The 24260-nt window shown below is 44.8% G+C and overlaps 1 protein-coding gene and 1 pseudogene across 1 annotated transcript in view; both read right to left on the minus strand.

The window, feature by feature from the left end:
• Positions 1-175: 175 nt before the first annotated feature.
• On the minus strand, positions 176-922 carry LOC132234744 (peptidyl-prolyl cis-trans isomerase A-like; annotated as a pseudogene).
• Positions 923-4684: 3762 nt separating this feature from the next.
• Positions 4685-24260, minus strand: part of XPO7 (exportin 7) — a 38512-nt gene continuing 18936 nt past the window's right edge. The window contains exons 14-28 of the mRNA XM_059696045.1: positions 22959-23094; positions 22385-22458; positions 21156-21239; positions 20298-20358; positions 19852-19960; positions 18807-18913; positions 14800-14888; positions 13956-14063; positions 11430-11512; positions 10978-11192; positions 10628-10766; positions 9064-9224; positions 8016-8114; positions 7443-7570; positions 4685-6272 (exon numbers count right to left, since the gene is read on the minus strand). Of these exons, the coding sequence (XP_059552028.1) occupies positions 6179-6272; positions 7443-7570; positions 8016-8114; positions 9064-9224; positions 10628-10766; positions 10978-11192; positions 11430-11512; positions 13956-14063; positions 14800-14888; positions 18807-18913; positions 19852-19960; positions 20298-20358; positions 21156-21239; positions 22385-22458; positions 22959-23094 (1687 nt within the window). The 3' untranslated portion in view covers positions 4685-6178. The remainder of the gene's footprint in view (positions 6273-7442; positions 7571-8015; positions 8115-9063; positions 9225-10627; positions 10767-10977; positions 11193-11429; positions 11513-13955; positions 14064-14799; positions 14889-18806; positions 18914-19851; positions 19961-20297; positions 20359-21155; positions 21240-22384; positions 22459-22958; positions 23095-24260) is intronic.

The raw sequence follows: 24260 nt of genomic DNA on the forward strand, positions 1-24260 counted from the left end.
GCGACTGATAGATGTTTCTCTGTCATCGATGTTTCTGACTCTCTATCCCTCTCCCTTCCTCTCTGTAAGAAATCAGAATGACGTCCAGAAGGTCGTTTGGTCTGCTTAGATATTACACTTTTATTAGTATAGATATGGTGAACTGCATTTATTGATTTTTTTGACAGACAACTGTTTAGTTTTTATTTCATAACCATAAACTTAACTCTGTAATCCAGCTAGACTGGGAAAGGGGAGGGAAATTATGGAACCCAATTAACTGGCAAGAGCACAAAGATTATGGAACATTCCAAGCAAATCGGGATGAAGGGGTGCTCTCCTGAGCTACAGAAGGAATGGTCTGGTGGTTAAGATAAAACACAAGTCAAACTTATTAGAGTTGCCCACAGTCAGCAATGGTGATCTTCTTGCTGGTCTTGCCATTCCTGGACCCAGAGCGCTCCATGGCTGTCACAATATCCATGCCTTCCTTCACCGGCCCAAGACCACATGCCTGCCATCCAGCCACTCAGTCTTGGCAGTGCAGATGAGAAACTGGGAGCCGTTTGTGTTCCGTCCAGCATTTGCCATGGACAAGATGCCAGGACCTGTATGTTTCAGGACAAAGCTCTCATCCTCAAATTTCTCCCCATAGATGGACTTGCCGCCTGTGCCATTGCGGCGTGTGAAGTCACCACCCTGGCACATAAATCCCGGAATAATTCTGTGAAAGCAGGAACCTTTATAACCAAATCCCTTCTCCCCGGTGGTCAGAGCACGGAAGTTTTCTGCCGTCTTTGGAACCTTGTCTGCAAACAGCTCGAAGGAGACTCGGCCCAGGAGCTCGCCGTAGGCGGCGATGTCGAAGTACACGGTGGGGTTCACCATGGCTAGTCTCGGACGGCTTCGGGGCGGCGGCGTCTGCAAAGCCCATTTATTGATTTTTTGAATGTTAAACCAACCTTGAATTCCTAGGATCAAGCCCACTTTGTCATGATATCCTTGATACATATTTCTGAAAATGATTTGCCTGTATTTTATTAAGGAATTTTGCATATATGTTCATGAGGGATATTAATAGTTTTTTTTTCTTTTAATGTCTTCCTCTATCAGGGTTTTGTTATCAGGGAAATGTTTGTTTCATAAAATGTTTGGGAAAGTGTTTCCTCCTGTGTTATTTTCTGATTTTTGTGCAATTTCAGGTGCTCTGACTGCAAGAGCAGGGACGTCTCCTTGGTGCAGGGCACGCTGCCCTCATCTCCCTACTGTCCCATAGGACTTGCTCTGCTCTATCCTGGAACCTGGGAATCATACTAGAATCCTCTTCCCTTCGCTCTCCACATCCAATTGGTCACAAAGTCCTGTTGACACCTTCTCTCCCAATATTTTCCAACTCCCCACAGCCCTTGTCTTGGTTCAAATCCTTATTACCCACTAGCTGATGGGTTAAACAAAGATTGGTCACTAGCCCGGCCATGGCTCAGTGGTTGAGCATCGACCTATGAACCAGGAGGTCAGGGTTCAATCCCCAGTCAGGGCACATGCCCAGGTTGTGGGCTCCACCCGTGTGGGGTGTGCAGGCGGCAGCTGATCAATGATTCTCTCTCATCATTGATGTTTCTCTCTCCCTCCCTCCTCTCTGAAATAAATAAAAAAAGTATATAAAAAGATTGGTCACTAGACTGCTTCGCGAAGTGCCCTTGGTGGAAATGTCTGGCTTTTAGGATGAAATCACAACTCTTGTACCCCACCCCTCAGTCAGCGCTATTTCTGCGCCTCCTTGAAAGGCACCGCGTTTCATGCCGGGCTTCTGCCCACGGGCTCGTCTGGCGGGACTCAGCTGGGGGCTCCTTTTTCGCAGCCGCAGAGCACGATGAGCCGCGCCATGACCATCCCTGCCGGCCGGCCGGTCCACTCCACTGGTTCTTCCCGGCCAGGGGCAAGTCCGGGAACAGCGCCCCAGGGAGCACCGCCGCGGGTCCTGGGTGAGGCCGCGGTGCGGTGCGGTGCGGTGCGGTGCGTGTGAAGGCGAACCTCTACCGCACAGGTTCGTGCGGTCCGACCCCGCAGGAGCCCAGGTCGGGTTTCCCCAAGAGCGCAGCCGTCCAGCTGTCAACCTCGCCCCCCATCCCCGGCCGACCCCCCCTCACCCCCGCCAAGCAGCGACACTGCGGGGGCGGTCGGCGCCTCGAGGAGTCACAACTGCGCCTGCGCAGGGCGACGGCGGCGAGGCGAGCGGCGGACGGGGGTCGGAAGCGCGCCTGGGTGCGCAGTGCCGCGGCGACGCTCGGATGCTGCGCGCAACCACTTCCGGGGCGCGGCGGCTAGAAGGGAAGTAGTGCCGGGGCGGGGACGGCCGCGTTCCCTCGGCCCTTCGCAGGGTCGGGGCCGATGCCGGTGGTTGCTGCTCTTCCCTTTTGGTGGAGAGCTATGGCCACGGCGTGAGTTTAACGCGCCCAAGCCAGGCGGCCGGGGCTCCCTGCAAGGGCTGCCTCCAAATCAGAACCAGCCACTCTACCTTCCAGCTACCATCTGCCGGCCCTGCCACCGTCCCAGACACACTTCCTTTCCATTCATCCTCATCCTTTCCACCCGGCCCAGCTCGTAATGAGCGCGTGTTGGTTGCAGAGACTGGAGAGGGAGTGGGGAAAGGGCTCCCTCAAATAGGCAGGGCGGCGAGGGAGGCTTCAGAGCGGGAGGGGCCTCTGTCTTGAAAAGGGCAGGTGGGCAAAGGGCCTGCAGATGGTGAAGGGCAGGGGCAGCTGTGTGGTTGGAGGGGAGAGTTCCACTTGAGGCGTGGTTGGTGGTTTATAACTCCGTTTGCTTTGTGACGAGAGCCCCAGACTGCAAGCTGTTGAAGGTGGGGAATCGGTGTTCTGAGAAATAGAAATGACAATGGCCTCTGTATTCTTAATTGAGAGGATGCTTTACCTCCATTGCACAGTATAATCAGTCCTTTAAGAGCCGAGGGGAGATGGCTTGGGTTTCCTCACTTCCGGACCACTGGGTTAAATCCCTTGTCTGATTTATACTTCAGTGGGAATAGAGAACCCTTATTTTGGCAGAGCCAACAAAATAAATACATACGTACACATACATGCTACAATAATCTTCAGTAAAGACTTCAGCTGTTTTGTCAAAGGTCTAATTTAGTAGGGAACACAGTCGAAAGCACTTGACTTGATGACCATAGAGCCCAGGACAGCTTAGAAACGAACAAAGTAATGTTTAAAAAATTTTTTAGATTAACCATTCTTTTTTCTTTTTGTTAATCCTCACGTGAGGATATTTTCCATTGATTTTTTGAGGGTGGAAGGGAGGAGAGTCAGAGAAACACTGATGTGAGACATGATTAGTTGCCTCCCACACAAGCCCTGGCCAGGGCCGGGGATCGAGCCTGCAACCGAGGTACGTGCCCTTGACTGGAATCGAACCCCTGCCCCTTCAGTCTGCAGGCCAACGCTCTATCCACTGGGCCAAACCGGCTGGGGCCTAACTCGTGTTTTAACTGAATAAAACCTCCACATGATTTCTTGTGGGAATTAAAGTTTAAAGAGGTTGCTGGTGTGATTCCAAGTCAGGGCACATGCCTGGATTTCAGGCTTAATCCACAGTAAGGAGGCAACTAATATTTCTCTTTCATTGATATTTCTCCCTCTCCCTCTAGAAAAATCAAAACATATTTTAAAAAAGAGAACTGGCTTTCACATTTATTAGGTTGAAAGAGGAAACTGCCTTCAGTCGTTTTGGACGTTACAAACCCTGGGTTTTTATATATTAGGATTATACCAGGCTTAGGGATAAACCTGACTATGATGAATTACTTCAATTTGTCTTCTAGCCATTAGGATACTCTTTTTTTTTTTTTTTGCCTTTGAAATAACTTAGCACCAAGAAGTTACCCAGCAGACAGAGAGCAGACAATGGTACATCTGGATAAGGTGGACAAGAGCAGCACTCTAGAGTCTGTGATTTCTTGGATGTAAATCTGTATCAAGCACAATTCCTATCTGTACTTTAATGCTTTCCAATGTTCCGGCAATTATGTCCCCCTCAGACCGAGGTACTGCATCGTATGGGGACGAGAAGCGGTCCGTGTAACTACAGTGGCCTTCATTTGATAATTCTGGCCCAGGAGGTCTGCCAAGTATTTTAGGAGCTAACACTTTATCCTTGAACTTGTCAAGTCTAATCCACATTAGAGATGTCACAACAGTCACAAACTGGGCTTTCTGAAATCATTTCTCTGCTGGTTGCCATGCTATCACCTGGAAACTAGTAAAGAGATAGAGTGCCTTCACTTTCATAGTTGTGGACAACAGCATGTATGTGTAAATATACACTTTTCCCTCACACACATATGTAACCTCAGTCGCTTCAGCACTGGCACACCAGACTGGAAACATGTTTTAGTCATACTTTTTGTTTTTAACCTTGAGTCAATATAAACCGTGTTCAACAAGTTATGAAAAAAATGTACATTCTTTACTGCAGATTGAATGGTATTATGTATGTATGTGTATGTGTGTGTATCAACCAAACCAATCATACTCTTAGAAGAAATTGAGTCAGACTTAGTGCAATGAGAAAGTAATTTCACAAAGTTGAGGGGTCCTGGCTTTTAAGAATGCAGGTTTCAAACCTCTTCATGTGTTGAGAGTGAGACGTTCCTGTAGAAACACTAGACTTGATTTCTGAAACCGGGTCAGTAGAAACCATTGAAGTTTATTGGCGGTCACAATGCTTACACTGTATGCAGCAAACACCCTTACAAGTCTATCCGCAACCTGATCACGCAAGAAAGGATTCACCAAACAGTCGCCAGAGGAGAAGGAAGAAAAAATTAATAGGTTTGTTTCTGGGGGTAGAGGAGAGAAATAAAAATAACACCTAATTGATGAGTGTCCCATGGGCAAGAGCTGAACTAGAGATGTGTACAACTAGCAGCAACAATTGTGGAAAAGTACAAGGCAAATAGCTTTCTCCATTCATTTCCTCTGTAGGTTAAATTGTTTTAAATATTCAAAACATTTATTATGGTTTTCATTTTATAAAAATGTATATTTTTAAGGGGATGGGAGAATGTTAAATACTTCATGCTAGGCAGACCTTGTTATTAAGAACCCCTCCACGTAGTAACTCCCTCCAGTTCATACATTCACGAGTGCAGGGTACACATATAAATATCCACACGCACACACCCACACACACTGCCTCAAGGGCTGGGGAAGACCGAAAGCTGTTGGCCACACGCAGTTGGGTCTCTGGTGGACTCATCCAAATCGCGCCATAGGAGAGCAACCGGCTCAGTCCCTTTTCTCTGGTCTCCGCCTTTACAGAGACCAGGAACCCTAATCATAGACTTATATCTGACTTTCAGAAGCAAGAGGCATCTGTCCGAGGATGAGGGTAAGCAAAGTGGGAAACCGGATGAAGCTCAGAACACCAAACACTTTTAGCTGGAGTGGCAGCACTGCAAGAGACCGGGGACCTAGGGCAGCATCTGGGGTTGCGGGGGAGGGGTGGTGCTCCCCATGGCTTAGAGTTCCTAATAACAAGGGCGATACAGTAACAGGAAGTGATAATTGGGGGGGGGGGGGGGAGCCAAGGAAAGGGCAATAAGAAAAAATATACATTTGGAATTTTTACCTTTTTTGCCTCTCTACACTGTGTCACTAAATATATCTCTGCATGTCCACACATCCTCTCCGTAAAGCTCCAGGCCACCAGAACACATATTTCCTCACTCGCATACACAACCCTCACATCAGCATTGGTGCACTAGACTCTGTAAAAATTTTTCAGTCACACTTTTTTTTTAAACTTGAGTCAATATAAACCTTGTTCAAAATGTTATGAAAAAATGTACATGTTTTTACAAGGCAGGTTGTGGCAGGACACTGGGGGTTCTTCGCCTTTGGGTGGCCCCAGGAGGGGGCTGGAGTCTCACATATTTGTGTGTCTATCTCCTCCCACCACCCTTCCCACCCCTTCCCCCAAGAACCAGCAGCGCCCTGCCCCCTAGTGAGTGCACTCACACCCCTATTCCCTGGGGAAACAGCGAGCTGACCTTTGCCATTTTTCCCACACCCTTGGAGGAGGGAGCCGGGATCAGCCAGGCCCTCTCCCTTGTAATTGTTTGCCCCTTGGGGCCAGACCAAAAGGACGCTGCTCTGTGTAGGTAGAGTCCAAGGAAGTGTCAGCTCATCATATCATTGCTGTTCACGCCGTAAGTGGAATTCTTCATCGAGTCGTTCACTTCTCGACGGAATGCTGACAGGTTCTGGGTGAACCTAAGAGAGGATGCACGTTGGTGGGGGAGTAAGGTAAAAGGGAAAGGTCTTTGCCTAAAGGTTTCTAGCAGACAAGTGGCTACTGAGAGGCAGAGCGATGAACTGATGGGTTGTGTTTCTAAGGTCAGTAAATATCAGACTTAAGACTCAGGGAAAGGTGGGCTAGTTTGTGCCCCTTCTAATTGCAACTTCAGGGCAGGCCCCGAGATCTGCTCATTACATGGGGCTGAGGGCCACCCTGGGTTCACGGTAGCCCAAAGGAACCTCCCTGACAGAGGCAGGGAGGATGAGGATGAAGCTATTTCATTTCTTAATGCCTAAGAGACCTATGGCATCGAGCTATGCTGTCCAATATGATAGTCACTAGCCACATGTGCCTGCTCAACACTTGCATTATGCCCAGGGCTACTGAGGACCTGATTCAAATGAAACGAAATGGAAATGCTAGATTTTAAGTTAGTTAAAGTAAAATAAACTTTAAAAATTTAATTTAGAAAAAATCTCCATTCAATTATTGGGAGAATTTCTACATGCGTTTGGAACAACTTCAGTATGGGGAATCTATTTTGTCATCTGTAAATTTTATGAAATCTAAATCTAAATCATATTTCTGATGAAAATTTAGCATCTGAATTGAGATGCCCTGATAAGTATAAAATACACAGGATCTTGAACTTAGTACAATAAAAAGAATGTTAAAATTCTATTTTTAAATACTGATTACACCTTGACAACATTTTTGATACAATGGGTTAACTAAAGTATATTAAAATAAACTTTGTGTTTTTCTTTCTTTTTAATGTGGCTACTAGAAAATTTAAAACTACTTATGTGGGTCCAGCCAGTGTAGCTCAGTTGGTTGAGCGTTGACCCCATGCACTGAGAGGTCACCGGTTCAATTCCCCGTTAGGGCACATGCCCTGGTTGTGGGCTCTCTTGTGGGCTCAATCCCAAGAGGGGGATTGCAGGAGGCAGCCGATCCATACTTCTCTCTGATTGATGTTGCTCTCTCCGTCCCTTCCTCTCTCTCTAAAATCAGTACAAAGATAAAAACTACGCATGTGCCTTGCTTTCCTATTGGACAGCACTGTGTAAGTGGCCTGTAAAGACAAGGGATTTGAAACACAGTCGTCGAGGATTTCTTGGCAGGGCCCTCCACACTTAACTCACCTGTCTCTGTTTTTCGTTAGGAGGTTTCGCTCTATGCCTTCCATCAGGTTTTCGAAACACAGATGCATAGCCTGCTGCTTCTCTGGGGGCTGGCTGTTCACGATGCTGCTCCTCAGGTCAGAAAAATACTGGGGGCAGGAGTGGGACAGGGCAGGGCGAGGAGAGAAGATGGAAGAGCAGATCAGCCCTCCATCATCTGCAGGGTCGAAGGGTGGAATAGCTACTAAAATTGGATACCTTTTTTTTTTTTTTTAAATTTCAAGCACGCACCTGGAGGATAATATATCTTTATCTCACTTAATCGCCTGTTCCTTAATGGGACTCTTGACTTATGCTTGTTTATGGAAGAGCTGGTACTCTGATCTCCAAGTATGTTCTCCCCTTGTAACACTTGCTCATCCTTTACTTTTGTCTGACCTGCCACACGTGCTGACTTCAAGCAGGTTGGTGATTATGTGTTGTTCAAAGCACAAGTTTCTCATTGTGGCATGTTTCTGTGCTGCTCACAGTGTCCTGAAAAATGTGCACCTACCCCTGCCCCTGGCGCTGGGCGTCGGGAGATGGCTCGCTTACCTTTTCATTAAGCAGTATCAAGCCAAGTAGGGGTCGGGACATAGACCACTGGTTCCTACAGTCTTCAAAGATGATGATGTTCAGCACCGTTGACAACATCTGGAAATGGAGAATCTGAGGCAGTGACCTAGTGGTTGCTACCCAAACTAATTAGATTCCAAACAGAGGAGTTTATTAAGGTGGAAGCCTTTTCTGTTTAGGGCAGTGATGGCGAACCTTTTGAGCTCGGCGTGTCAGCATTTTGAAAAACCCTAACTTAACTCTGGTGCCGTGTCACATATAGAAATTTTTTGATATTTGCAACCATAGTAAAACAAAGATTTATATTTTTGATATTTATTTTATATATTTAAATGCCATTTAACAAAGAAAAAGCAACCAAAAAAATGAGTTCGCGCGTCACCTCTGACACGTGTGTCATAGGTTCGCCATCACTGGTCAAGGGTAAACCAGACAAATATTTTATGTAGCTTCATTTTAATCTTCTATTACAAGGTAAGTTTTTCTTCTAAGACATTCCCTTTCCTGTTCTTTAAAGTGGTTTGCTAATTCATTTTAAAATGAACCTTCCCAGTTCACCCTGATTTGTGGAAAATGGGATTACTCAAGGAAATGATTAATCGAGGATTTGCACGATAGCTCCTTGCACTTATCTCAGAGAGAGAACTTCGTAACATTTTTGGAGATGTGACGGAATGTGCATTATTTTACTGCTTTCTTAGAGAATAATGTAGACAGAGACGAGGTATGGGAGAACAAGCTGTACAGGTGCATACTGCTAACTCATGTTCCATGCACAGTCACAGGAGGGGCAAGGCACTGTCATGGGACAGGCCCAAAGCACAGGGTTGTTGTGACACTAGAACTTCTATATCCAGTGATTACTTTGCACACTCAAAACCCATCACAATTCTAAGATACAAACTTCACTGGGCAGCAGTAGTCTGGTGAGCTATCAGACTCATTATCTTGCTTGGCCTCCTGTCTTGAAGAGAGGTTCTTCCCCTGTGGGACACCCCGCGCTGCCTGCGAACCCTCATGTCCTTACCTGCTGGATCATCTCTGGATGCTGCTGCATGATGTGCAGAAAGCGGTCACTCTCCTGGTTCAGGGGTGCTGTCCTCTTCTTGGTGCTACGCGACAGCTGCTTGAAGAGGTACGTCACAATGTGGTCCAGGCAGGAGCAGCAGCCTGTGCATACCATGGTGTCTAGAAGGAAGAGGGGCCAGGGTAGAATAGGGCAGGGATACTGAGCTGCTGATGGGACTTGGGCAAGCACAACTGCCCTTAGCTGAGACCCCAGGGGTATCTAGTCAGACTGGGAATTGTGACCAGTTCAGCCAAGACCATGGATTGGGATGCTTTTTGTTAACCTCTCACGCTTAACATAGGTCAAATTCTAAGTTTGAAAGTGAGTGTGTGATAATACTATATATAAATATTATTGAAATTATTGGCTCAATGTAGTACAGGTGCATGTTTTCTGCTTCATAAAAAATAAATGGTTCACACGTAGCAAGTACTTCTATTGTGCTAAGGACTCTATAGATAGTCTCTCTAGTCTGTTCTCTTGAGAACTTCAGGAGATAGGCATTCTACTTGACAAATGAGTAAACGCAAGTTTGGAGATCACACTGCTGGTGATTAGAAGCCAAGAAGCGGGAGCTGTGAGCCCATGCTCGGAGTGACCTGGGGGATGGCGTTAAACCCAGCTTAGCGCAGCCTATCAGCACCTGCAGTTTGCCAGTGGGCTGCAGACTCCGCTGTGCGTTTCACAAAGATGACACTGCAGCACAGCCTGTGGACCAAGCGCTGGCCTGGCTAGGATGTACCCTTACAAGAGCAAACCATTCTGTTTCTGTCTATGCAGAGGCCCCTCCATTTTTAAGACGCGATAAAGCAGCCTTCCACAGCAGGGTGTGCTACCCTGGCTGGACTGCCCTAGCTATGGCTGTGCACCTGGCCGACAACCCAAAAGTCACTCTATGCACTTGCAATGTATCATCATTACTTTGCAGTTGATTTAATCTTCCATTTATTTGTGATCCCCAAGTGTGCCCCCGCCTGTCTCTCTCTGCAGCTTCATTCCTTTTCATTCTCTTCGGCACGTGTGTACAGACATCTGGACTTCTGGTTCTTTCTTGCCTCTACGTGCCAGTACTTGTGGTCCCTGCTGCTAGGAAGCCTCCCCCACTAACCTGGTAACACCTGTTTAGCTTTGAGCTTTATGCTTTGATACCAGTTCTTTCGTCAGCTTTCCTTGACCCCACTCCTGAACCCAGGAGTTCAGGGGTGCTTCCTGAGACCTCTCATCGCGCTTCTACTTCCCACTACTGTCCTGGGCAAGGGAATAGGTGGTTGTCTGTTTAATCCTCAGATAAACATCCCTAATGGACAGGGACCAAGTGTTATTAATCAATGTATCTGCAGTGCCTAGCAGGTGCCTGGTTCTTAGGAGGGGATCAGTAAGTATTTGCTGGATGAGAATGTACCCAGGAGTCATGTGCTCTGTTGATGGGCCAAGTCCTGAAACAGTAATCCTTTGGATACTGGGGCAAGATTCTCTCTTTCTGTTAAGTGGTAAAAACAAGATGACTACTCCAGGTGCTTACCAAGTGCAGTAAGTCCTTCAGATATGGAAGAGAGAATGTACATGATGACGTGAGGTTCCAGGCTTGCAATAAAGTTCATGTGGTCCTGCGTCAGGACTTCCAGTAGTGAGTAGTAAGACTGGCTGAGCTTGGGGTAATCCTGTGGGAGAAGAGGAAAACAAAAGTCAGCCTAGGTGCTGTGCACAGCTCACGGGGAGCAAGATCTTAAATAAAAGGGCCCAGTCCCTTCAGATGGGAAAACAAAAGTTAGAGCTGGCTGAGAGTTCTGCAGAGAATGGTTCAATCATAGTCTGAGGCCAAGAGAAGACTGCCATGAGGGATTGGGCCTGCCTAGAAAGCTTAAGGCTTACCAGGAGATCACTGTGGGGAATGGAGAGGAGCAGCTTGATGAAGGTCTGGAGAGCATTGTCCAGAGCATCGTCTCCATAGAGACGAAAGACTCCAAAGTTGACATAACTCCCGCTGAGAGCAGCCTTCAGCATGGAGAAGCAGATGGAGATGCCCTTGAGCTTCAGTGCATAGACCTGGTCCTTTGGGACCTCTCCTAGCGTCAGGATGCGATTGCCTGAGTAGACATGTGATATATACTTATTAAACCACGTTACAACTGTAGTTTATTTATCAACTCAATCCTCCTGCTCCAAAGGCCCCAGTGCCAGCTGGCACTGTGATACAAACACTGAGCGACACAGCCGCGTGGCAGTGCTGTCCTGGTTACGGCCAGAGCTGGCCAGAGACCCACAGGCAGCAGCCGGGATGGAGCTGGAAGTCATGTCGGGCTGGGCTCCTCTAAAGCACGTACCATACATTGTGATCATCTTGCTAGTTTCTCTGAAGAGTAAGATGCCATTGGGGGAAGAGACATCAAACTGGAGCCGCTGGGATCTGGGCAGAGAACACAGAGGAGAGACAGTCAGAGGTATGCTGCTGAAGGCTGGGTACCCCAGGCTCTCATCTGAGGACCTGGGGTGATTCTTTTCACACTGAGATATGCAGATTCCCTATCCTTATGTGAAGTAACCAAGTTGCTAGTGATACAGCTTTTATCTTGAAGACCAACATGTTAGATTCAAGTTCTGCTGCTCAAACTGAAAACATTTAAAGGAAACAAAAAATGAGGCAGTAGATGAAATTACTCTTAAAATTGTGTTTTTTTTTAAAAAATATATTTTATTGATTTTTTACAGAGAGGAAGGTAGAGGGATAGAGAGTTAGAAACATCGATCAGCTGCCTCCTGCACATCTCCTACTGGGGATGTGCCCGCAACCCAGGTACATGCCCTTGACCGGAATGGAACCTGGGACCCTTCAGTCCGCAGGCCGACGCTCTATCCACTGAGCCAAACTGGTTTCGGCAAAATTGTTTTGTTTGATGAAAGCAGAGCTTCTATCACCATCACTTCTTGGTTTTAGTACCTTATTTCTTTCCTAGCATTTCCACGGTCTGCAATGACTGTCCATGCTTGTTTTACTGTCTGTCTCCCCCAAGAATGTCTAACTCACAGCCTTTAGACGTTAACCTGTTTATCTTTACAGCTTTGGAGGAACTAAGGGAGGGCACACGCATCATTACACTTTTTAAGGAGAGAAATGCAAAGGGACTGGGACGGCTCTTACATAAATCAGGTGGAAGGCAAACATTAAAAAAACCCCGAGCTTTGAGTTCCTGACTGTTCCCTAGACCAGAGCAACTCTTCATTGGTTTGCTCTACCTTTTAATGAGTTTCACTGACTCTAGTTGTAAGGTCTCACCCCCCAGGAGTCCTTCTTAATCCTTCTTCCCTCCCCTCCCACACTGATCCCATCAAGATCTCGCTCTACAATATGCCCTGAATCCTTCCACTTCTATGGCCCTCTACTGCCACTCTTGCCCGGACAGTTCATTCTCCATGTGGTAGTGAGAATGGAACCTTTAAGTAATGTAAACGAGATCACTTTAATTCCTTGCTTACAACTTCAGCAGCTTCCCACTGTAATGAGAATACATGCCCATTCTTCACTACTTCGGGACCAGGTCCTGTTAGATCAGCTTCTGCCCCTTGCTTGACTGTCTACCAGGGCTTCCCCATTCACATGCTCGCTCCAGTGGCATTTTTCTGTCCAAGACCTGGCAAGCTTCCCCTTCTCAAGACTTCTGCAGTTATTTTCTGTTTCGAATGCTCTTGCCCCTCTCTCTGCAGGGCACCCAGAATTTTTCTTGTCATTTAGAACCCAACTTAAATATCACCTTCTCTGACCCCCTCTCCTTCAATTCCTTTGTTTTAGTACCTTATTTTTTCCCTCGCCCTTTCCACTGTTTGAAATGACTGTACATGCTTGTTTTACTGTCTGTCTCCCCCCCAGAATGTAACACCTAAGGCTTGGCTGGCACAATAGCTTAGGAAATTGCCTGGCAAAGAGTAGATGCTCTCAAATATATAGTTTATAAGTGAATAACTCTTAACTATAAGCCCCATGGGAGGCAACATCCTCTTTGAATATTACAGGCTCCCTCACCAAGGAAGTTTTAAAAATTATTCTCTCAGGAGTGCTGCGAGAGGCAGATACACAGATCTGAAATTCTACTTGAGTCAAAGTGATGGATTTTTCTTTGTCTCCATCCCTAAATCATTGGGCAAATCTAACAATCTTGTATTTGGGAATTTGTTCTCACTTTCTTTTAAAGTAAATCTTTACTGATCCAGCTCTAATCTACCTAACAAATACCTTTCGTAAGAAAGTGTGTTCTGCATGGCTCAGTGGCTGAGTGCCGACCTATGAACCAGGAGGTAAGGATTTGATTCCTGGTCAGGGTACATGCCAGGGTTTCAGGCTCAATTCCCAGTAGGGGGCCTGTAGGAGGTAGATGATCAATGATTCTCTCTCATTGTTGATATTTCTATCTCTCTCTCTCCCTCTCTGAAATCAATAAAAATATATACTTTTTTTTTTTTTTTAAAGAAAGGATGTTCTAATGTGCACTGTATCATTCTTAACTGTCTCCATGAAACTTGATGGGCACGGCATCATTTCCAAATGTTAACTTGTATGTGTGGGCAGGGAAATGAGAATCCTGGTTGCCAAATTCATTTCTCATAAGAATGTGTACAGTGAGACTCTTTAAAGTGACTTATTTCCTGCAAGCAGCCATGGCTTTGTGTGATTGGGACACCTTTCTTCTAAACAACAAAAACATATACCCATAAACTTTTAGAAGTTTTCAAATCCTAATAGCAGTGAACCATATCATCTTCCACAATCTGCTCAAAACACTAGAAAAAGCAAATTCTCTTAGGACTCTCCCAGATTAAAGGCAGTTGTGCCCTTTAAAAATCTTCTTCCTCCTTACCTGTTATGAACTAATTCAGCCATCAGCTTCAGCACAGGTGTGGTGCAGGCTGGATCATGGTACCACAGCTCAATTGCCCGCTGAAGGATTGGCATGTAGGATGGGTATCTGTAAGTGAAAAGCTAAGGAAGAATTCCAAATTCAGAGAGTTACAGAATTTGAAATGATTTCTCAGTTCTGGCCAAGCATACACTGTCAGATTAAAGTTCTCTAACTTCCTGTCTCTTGCTGTGCTAATCTTCGTCTTTCTAAACAGAAGGTGCTAAAGTGATTGTGTGTCCTTTAACTTGTAATAGGCATCTAATAATACATTGAAGTTTACATAATGCCTTTCTTCTGAAGAGCACAATGCATTTCATGTTGTTATTTATTCTCTTAGCACTTGTGGTATGATAGGGAATCAGCTGTTTCTGTTACGTAACTTTGGAGAAACAGAGGCCCTCAACTGGAAATGATTTGTTCAAATTATCAAGTCAGCAAGATTAGGCTTTGCCATCCCTAGTAAAGCTGTCCTTTTTTAGTAGATTGAAATGTCTCTCTTTCCTAAGTGTGGCAAAATTCATGCGCAAAAATTCCCCAGTGGGACAGTTCCACGGCCACTTATATCTGGGGCTCCGAGAAGGGCTGGGGAGCCGCCTCATTCATTTCCCGCCCTCAGTGACCAGAGCAGACAGTGTTCTGTCATAAACCGCGCTGGGTTGGCAGCTTGTAAGACAGCTATGGCAGGTCTTCTGGGCAACTCTTCACCTTCTTTGCCTCCTCACTCCTCCCCCGCCTCCTTCCCCATAACCCCATCACTCCTTCAAACTTCAGTTAAGGCCAGCTGTGACACGAGTTAGGATACATCCATTCAAACAGCATCATGAAACTGGTCTTGGCGTTGAAGGCAAAAGCTATCCCTCTCAGGTCTCTTACCAGGCCAACCAGTGTTCGCTGTAGAAGAAGGCAAAAATATGTTAAAAGCAATGAAAAAGCAAACCTATAACCACCTGATGGGGACTTCACATATCTGTAATCAAATTCTTCCTCCCATTTTTCAAAAATTACTCCTTCCCAGAAATCTTACCTTTTGTGACAGCATGGATGAACCTGGAGATTATGCTAAGTGAAGTAAGCCAGTCAGAGAAAGACATGATTTCACTCATACATGGAATCCAATGAACAAAAATAAACTGACAAACAACACAGAAACAGTGGCATGGATACATGGAACAGAGTGACAGCTGTCAAGAGGGGAGGGGGATGGGGGACTGGATGAAAGAAGGTGAGTGGATTAGCCAAAAGTCATATATATATAAGGAAAGAGAGATGGAGGCTAGGTGGAGGTCCAAGGGGCGGGGGGGGGGGGGGGGGGGGGGGGAAATGGGGATGGAAAGCGACTTTGCTTGGGGTGGTGGGGGCACGATGTAGTGTGCAGATGATGCTTCACTGAGTTGTACACTTGAGACCTGTATGGTTTTGCAATCCAACGTCACTCCAGTAAATTCAAACAAACAAACATACATTTCTTCCCAAATATTTGGAATCAATCTCTTCCATACTAAAATGGCATCCTTTCCCTGGGAAAGTTAGGTTTAGAACCTTGTTATGAAAAAGGGATGGTCCCAGTCTCATCATAGCAAAATAGAGGCTGATGAAGTTTTAAGATATTAATGTGATCAATCATGTAAACACTGAAAAAGGAAAAACAGGCGGTAGAAGAGTCACATATCCTGAAGGTCTGGTACCACACCCAGTGACACAACAATGCCAGCAGTGCCTCTGCCCCTCAAATGCAGACCCTGCCAGGGGAAGACAAAGGAGGCCACGCGGTTCCTGGAAATAAGACTCAGGTGTCAGGTCTTGGAGCCAAAAAGCACTACGCTGTGCTTTTTTCAGAAAGAGACCGAGGCCCAGGGTCAAATAACTTGCCTGCAGCCACACTGCCATGTGGCAAGAGGGCCAGGATTAGGACTTATGGCACCAGAGACCAAATCCAATGCTCCTTTCTCAATGGAGCCTTTACTGAACAGCAGTAAGACTGCTCTTACAAGCTAATCGTCGTCAGCAGGCTCAAGGAGGTAGCACATTTGTGTATCCTGTCTCACTTGTTAAAAATGACTGTATTTCTGCTGACAGCTGCTTTAAGCAAGCAGTTCTATTCCTAAACTGATACCGTGAGCTCAATGTTCAAGTCTAAGACACTGACAATCTAAAAGACTTGTTACATTAGGCGTAACAACACTTGTAGTTCAAGGCCAGATGGTTCTTTCATGAACTTTATTTGCTTTGTACAGAACTAGTGTGATGGGGAAAGGGCTGATGTTCCTTGATATCCCTCAGTTATATTTGGTGCTAGCAGGTTGTCGCTGTACATGACTGCTATGTCCAACACTAACTTAGCTTTAAAAAAATTTTTTTTTTATTGATTTCAGAGAGGAAGGGAGAAGGAGAGAGTCAGAAACATCAATGGTGAGAGAGATCATTGATCAGCAGCCTCCTGCACACCCCCTTCTGGGGACCGAGCCTGCAACCCAGGCATGTGCCCTTGACTGGAATTGAACCCAGGACCCTTCAGTCTGCAGTTTGATGCTCTAGCCACTGAGCCAAACCGGCTGGGCTAACTTAGCTTTGAATGGTACCCATCTCAGGTCCTAAAACACTGATGAGAGATGGACCAAGTGGTGCTGCTCTCTGACATCCCTGCTGACTTGGAGATAGAAAATAAAGAGGCTTTCTAAAGATAAAAAGGAGAATTTTAGAATGTCAGGTACCCCTGGCCATTTGGTAGCTCTAGAATTCAGCCTCAATGTCATGATGGACACTACAAAACATCGAACACATATTAATAGCACAGTGTCTTCTGGTTTTGGTTCAGAAAGCTGTAAGTAAGGAGAGCTGATGTGCATGAAGTAAAAACACGAGGGAAGCAAAAATCTAAACATGACAATTTTGCCTTGGCTGGTGTGGTTCGGTTGGTTGGAGCGTTGTCTCATACACCAAAAGGTTTTGGGTTCAAGCCCCGGTTGGGGTGTACTTCTCTCTCACATCAACGTTTCTCTCTCTCCCCTCCTTTCCTCTCTCTAAAAGTCAATGAACATATCCTTGGGTGAGGATTAAAAAAGAATACATTAAAAATAAATAAAAATGATAATTTTGAGAGCCAGGAATCAATAACTAAGGGTAACTTTAAAATTCCATATATATGGAAATTCATAAACCCTTCTAAATGACTCATGTACCAAAGAAATCTTAATGGAAATTAGAAAATACAAAAAACTTAACGATAATAAAAATGTTACATTTCGAAACTTGTGGATTCTGCAGACCTGTTTCACAACAGTATGAACATACTTAATACCACTGAAATTAATATGGTACACTTAAATATGGTTACACTGTAAATTTCATGTTATTATTATTTTTTTAAACAATTAAACAACTTCTGGCCCAGCTGGCGTGGCTCAGTAGTTGAGCATCGACCTATGAACCAGGCGGCCATGGTTTGATTCCTGGTCCGGGCACATGCCTGGGTTGAGAGCTTGATCCCCAGTGTGAGATGTGCAGGAGGCAGCCAATCAATGATTCTCTCTTATCATTGATATTTCTATCTCTCTCCCTCTCCTTTCCTCTCTGAAATCAATAAAAATATATTAAAAAAGCCCCCCCCAAAAACTTCTGGAGTAATATACCTAGAGGGGCACTTACAGTCTTAAATGGTTACATTATGAAAGAAGGGCTGAAAAGTTAAGAAGTTAGAATAGCATCACCCCAACAAAAATATACGAAAATAAAGATTAAAAGTAGAAATGAATGAAATACAAAACATGGGTAAAATAGAGCTAAAACAAAGTAAAAAAAAAAAAATACAAGGACTAATGAAACTAAGCTCTGGTAGGACTGATAGAAAAAAAGAGAAAGTACTAATTAGTATTAAAAATGAAAAAGAGACATAAAGATACAACAAAAATTAACAAGGCAATGCAAAACCATAAAATAACTTCATGCGCATACATTGAAAAATTTAAGATAAAAAAACCCTAATTGCTGCTTAAGAACATGCTGTAATGTAAATATAGAGTTGATAAATCCATACTGGCTCTTCTATTTCAGGACCCCAGGAATTGAGGAGGTTAAATTTATGGGTCAGCACTATTTTTCTGTATTGCTAAGCCAGTGGTCGGCAAACTCATTAGTCAACAGAGCCAAATATCCAACAGTACAACGATTGAAAATTTTTTTTTTTAATATATTTTATTGATTTTTTACAGAGAGGAAGGGAGAGGGATAGAGAGTTAGAAACATTGATGAGAGAGAAACATTGATCAGCTGCTTCCTGCACACCTCCCACTGGGGATGTGCACACAACCAAGGTACATGCCCTTGACTGGAATCGAACCTGGGACCTTTCAGTCTGCAGGCCGACGCTCTATCCACTGAGCCAAACCGGTTAGGTCTTGAAATTTCTTTTGAGAGCCAAATTTTTTAAACTTAAACTATATAGGTAGGTACACTGTTATTATCTTAATTAGGGTACTCCTAAGCTGGCCTTTGCTAAAAACGTCCTCAATCTGATTGAGGTATGTTCGCTGAGGTCAACCCCTTCCAAATCTCCCATCCACACTCGTCTTGATACTTGTTTCATCTATCTCCTTTCCGAAAACCGACTTCTGCACATGGGCCACGAAGTTTCAATCGCACTGTACGTGCGCGCCCGCACGTGGTATTTTGTGGAAGAGCCACACTCAAGGGGCCAAAGTGCTGCATGTGGCTCGCGAGCTGCGGTTTGCCGACTACTGTGCTAAGCTAATCGAGTCTCTAATAGGGACTCCCTCAACCAGAAGCTGACCAGTCAGTGGGTGAAGGACTCACCTTTGCCTCTTGCTCATTGAAACTATTGGTGCTGAACATCTGGGCCACCGCCTCAAACGCTGCTGTGAGTGGCAGCATGAACTGCTCATACTGATCCTCATCCTCTCCTGTAAGGGAAACCAGCAGGATGTGACCCCAACATATACAACTCAAAGCTGGGTATGCATAGAGAATGAAAGATGAGCAAGTCCAAGGGAAATCAAGGGGCCCGTATTACCCTAATTAGTAGTTAACTTCAGAATAAAATGTGAAATACACACACACACACACACACACACACAATTTTTAAGCTAGAAAATGGCTGAAATCATCTTGTCCAAATAGGTTCAACTTTTTTCCATACTGAGTTACAATATCAGAGATTCATATGTATGTGTATAAGGCACTCTGATATTTATCTGTTTTTCCTGAAGTGAGAACTATAGTCAGCTGAGAGAGAACTGAGTCTGGTGTATGAGAACTAGACGAGACTCAAGCTTGAAACAGGTGTGTAGAGGCTTTATTCAGTTTTCTTTTTTTAGTAACCTGTCACAAACCTAAAAAAAATCTTTAATGTCATTGTAGTAGGATTAAATTTAAATAGCTCAAAATTATGATGATGCCATTCTGCTTTAGTTATTAGTTGATCCCAAACTGCTACTATCACAGCTAGAGCTAGAAAGGTGTGTAAGCCCTCTGGGTTCATATGTGCTAATGAATTGGGAAATAAAAGGTTTTGCTGCACCCCTCTGTGGGGTGGATGGGGTTATATGACCCACAAGATGCATTTAGGAATCTCAATTCCCAATTACTTATTTTACAGACAAGAAATATGGACAGTACTTTAAAACCACTGCACATCAGCTGAAAATTTCAGACGCATACTGCTACTCTTTCAGGTACAGGGGCCCGGCTAGTGTGATGTACTCTCAGACTGTTATTTCAGATAGTTTTGTTTCTGTTGAAACAGCAGAAAAGACTGCCCCCACACCTAGTTTTCTATCCTCAAGTAAAAATCTAGAACAATGTCAGATTATTTTCATCAGTCTAAGATTTACTGCAGTACCTAAATCCACCATGAGGAGACGCCCAAGTGCTGTGTAGAAGGTAGTCCGACACCGCATGTCTGTCAGGTTGGACTGATTGTTAATGCCCAAAAATGAAAAGTGCTCGCTCTATTGAAAAAGAAAAAACAAGTTAAAATGAATAAAAACATGGGTTAGAGGCAGAATGCAAGCCAGTAATTTTAGATCTACTGATCCCTTTCAAGCTAATGGCTACATCATCATTCCTTAAGGATATGACGGGTATTAAGAATTTATTTTTTGATTTGTTATTGTTACCTACAACTAATTTATCTTGGTATGAATAACAGCTGGCGATTTCACCATAACTCAGACCATCTGGAGCACAAAGAGCAGCTGTGACGACAGTTAAGTGTAAGCTGGCAGTGTGCTGGGGGTCGGAAACAGTCGGCTGGAGAGGAGCAGGAAAAGAGCTAAGACCACTCACCGTGTGATTGTTCAGCATGAACTGTACCGCGCTCAGCTTCACTAGTTTCCGTACACTACTGTATGTGCAGGCAAAAGAAGAAGGTCAAGGAAAGTGTGAGGCAAACCAAGAATCTTTAATGCAGAATGAAACGACTTTATCCTAAGTACAGTTCCATATCCAGATATTATTTTTCTTAACCACTTGAGTATAACACTGTCAAAAGGGGAAAAAATATGTACTCTTCTAAGCAGTGTTTAACTGAGCAATGAGAATACCCATACCAAACTCCTAACAGTAAGAAAATAGATAAAACCCAGCAGTTTCCCCCAAGAACCATGAACATCCTAGAGTAGCTTTTCTCCAGGCAGCTTAAGAGATAATTAAGCCCTCAGGCTCTGCCTAAGGGGTCCATTGTGTGTAGTGAATTACCTTTCTCTCCTATGCGTTTAGGAGGGCACTAGCTATATATAATCTTTGGGAGAACTGAGAAAAGTCACTCAATATTTTTAAGGTTTACTTTTCTTGCAGACTCCGGCTTGTGAGAGGCTGTCTTAGAGCGGTTCCAACTTTGCAGCAGTCCTAGACCAAGTGGAGAGGAAGCAGAGCCACTGCTTTTACTGCGAAGCTTGTATTCAGGTTGCTTCTAGAGATAGCCAGGGAGAAAACCTGTAGTAAACTATCAGCTTGTGGGTTGCCTCATTTCTGGGGCCTGGAATTATTCCTGGATTCTGTGTGGGCACTGCTTTTGGCTCCTAGAATGGAAGACACTTAAATACCCATAAAGCTAAATTAAAGTGGAAACAGCAGGCAGCCATGATTTCCAAGACGGCGCACACCACAGTTCCTGTGGTGCACAGACACTGGCTTAGAAAAGGATATCCAATGGAGAGGTCATTGAGAAGCTGTAGTGTCTTGGAGGTGATTGGTTCACAGCGGCCCCAGTACTTGAGGTTGGTGATGCTGGAGGACAAAAAGAAAAAAACAACACAGGAGACACTTTTGATTTGTCTGTTTTCCTTGAGGGCTGGGATTAGAAAATCATCCATCACGAATCACCACACATCTGCATCACCAATTCACAGACATCACAACCACAAAAAATGGGTATAAAATCTCCGTACTTACATTTGGTTGACTAGAAAAATTATCCTTCAGATAATCTTCACTACTTGGTTCCAAAGCTACACTGGCCCATACCCAGGCCCTTGGAATTCTGGGGCACTCCAGGGCTGATTTCTGCAGCAAGGGTAAGAGATTTCTGCGGCAGTGATAACATGCAGACGTATGCAATTCTGCACCTGCACCATCCACTGTCAGCTGCAGAATTCTAATAGCCCTTGCTTCTGGATTCTTGGCTGGCAGAGTCCTGTAGACCCCCTTTGCCTTTTTCATCTTAAATTATCAACCAGCTCATGGATATGAGTGTTTAGGATTGGGATGGTTGGAAGGAGGCAAAATGGCACTTTGCACACAGCCCTGGGTAATTTGGCTCCAATGTGTGCTTTGAAAAATTAAGCTCCTAAAAAGGGGAAAATGCAAGCAAAGGGCACAACTTAAAAAACAACAACAACCAAAGGGCCAATTAGGAGCTTTCTTCCTTCCAACTTTGAAGACAAGTCAAACAATAGCACTAGATTTTGGAGATTCAAAACTCTCAAAGGGTGTGATGCTTGAGAAGAATAAGACTGTTTTAAAGTGGGGCTCTCCTCCCAGGGGGCCGCCTAGTGAAAATCAGCACCAGAAGGCGAGTGCCCACTCTGGGCACCCCTGGCAGCAGGGTGGTGGAGTGAGAGGCTGAGCACCAATCACTGGGGAGGGAGGGCCATTTTGCTAATGCCACGACAGGGTTTGACCTGTGATTCCAGAGGCTTTGGATGAGATGCCACATGAACAAAATTAAATCCTTGCCTGTACAAGCCTGGAATGCTCTGGGGCCGGGCCATATCTCTAAGCACAGCTTGTCACACACTCAAAATGCACAGTTTTCTGACGCAAACCATCAATGCTGGAATACCAAGGCACTGGCAGCACAATGCCAAGATCACATTTTACAGTTGCAATAGGATTGCAAGGGACTCTTGCTGATGGCAAGCCAAAACACTTACATTTTTCCTATGAAGACGCTTAGGACCATGGTCTCATCATTCAAGCCCAGAACTTCTGAGAGGCGGCGGTACAGCTGGTGTTGTGTTGAGAAGAGAAAGTAACCAGAAAACATGGATTAGAAAAATCACATCTCAGTACTGTTATGTCCTCATTCAGGGGGTAAGATGTGGGAAGAAGAATGGACAACAATGTTGAAAAGGCCTTTACTGAAGTGAAAAGCTAGGCTCAAGTATTACTAAATACTGGGTGGGTGTTGGGCTCTTACAGTCCCTTCAAACGCTGAATTTACAAAAAGACTGTGAAACCTTCTGCTGTTCTAAACATCAATTCATGAACAGAGACAGAACTGACAATTCTGGGAACACCAACAGGTATTTGTTAAGTATATGGAGCACTAGAGAAATGGGCCCATTCTTTTATGAGTCTCCCAAAATTCTATAAACTAAGAGCAGACAGTTGGACTATCCTGATACGTAAAACCTGGAGACTGTGGAACTGTTAGCAGCTGTTTCCTTCAACAGCAATTCCACAAACAGAAGGGAGAACCAATGGAGCCAACAGAGAGTCTGTTACCTTAGAGGATTTTTGCACCTGGTCCCCAATGTAGATCTTACGAAACTGTTCAAAAAAGCTCAGCATGGCCAGCTCTAGCTTCTCGTTGCCTGCCTGCGCCAAGCGAGAATCTGTGAGGTTCATCAGCTGGAGCACCCTAGGAGAAGAGGAGCAATGGTTCTCTCAACAGCAGGACATCGCAGTCACCCTGGAAAGAGTCGTACAACTCTCCTCTCCTGCCCAGACCATCTGAAAGGCACTCTCCGCAGGCTCTAAGTGCTGGGGAGGGACTAAGAAGTCTGCCCCACAGGAACCACAGCCAAGGAATAAATATGAATGACTAGTGAGATGTTTAAAAGTTCCAGTCCGCTGAGACTGTAGGTTGAGGCAGAACTTGTAATCAGCTTAACAACGGGGGGAAAAAGCCCATCTTGTACTCCAGTAATGGCTTTCCTTGAAACTTCTGTGAGACCTTGAGTAAAGCAATTTATTTTGAGTCTCTGTTCCTCATTTATAAAAATGAGGGAGACTGGACGAAACCAATGGTTCTCAATCATTTTTCTCACAGAGCCAAGAAAAAAATGAAGACACATGAAGGACAATGGTCACAGGTGGCAACACTTCCAGGGACCAAAAGCAGAAATACTACCTGTGACTTCATCCCTTTTCCCTGGACCCATCCCCACCAAAGAAAGCATACTGGAATGCAATGCATGAATGTGAATGAATAAGAATAATGTTATTACAAGTGACTCATCTGACACTTTGATATTGTGAGAATAGGTAACAAACTATGTGTGACATGTCATGAGTGAATTAGATTCAGCCATTGTGCAGCAACACGCAACTAGAACTGGTATAGAAGAGACTGTCTGAACTCAATTTACATTGTGGCACACACAGTATCACACCAGGCTGCAAACTCAAAGAGGTATTAGATGTCATCTTTAGTAAACCTTTGTTCGACTCGTCAAAAAATGCCAGTGTGACAAGCTGTGATGTGGTCATCTGACAAACAAAATGGGGGTAGAAAGAGACAAATGGGGATTTTCAGAATATGAATAAGGATTACGGATTAAAATATCTGGGGAGCAATAAATTCTAAGGCACCCTGTTAAAATGTATTTATCTCTAAGGAGACATCAGAAAGTTTAGAATCCTTCAGGGTAGCAGTTCTCTGAAAGGTCACAAAACCATTTTCATAAAAATACTACCACACTATTTGCCCTTTCGCTCAAATTCTCACGGGAGGGTGCGGTGCGGTTTCCCAGGGGCTACAAGACCATGGGATCACAAGGCTGAACGTCGAAGCAGGTCTGAGAT

Source organism: Myotis daubentonii, chromosome 5 (assembly GCF_963259705.1).
Source record: "Myotis daubentonii chromosome 5, mMyoDau2.1, whole genome shotgun sequence".
NCBI lineage: Eukaryota > Metazoa > Chordata > Mammalia > Chiroptera > Vespertilionidae > Myotis > Myotis daubentonii.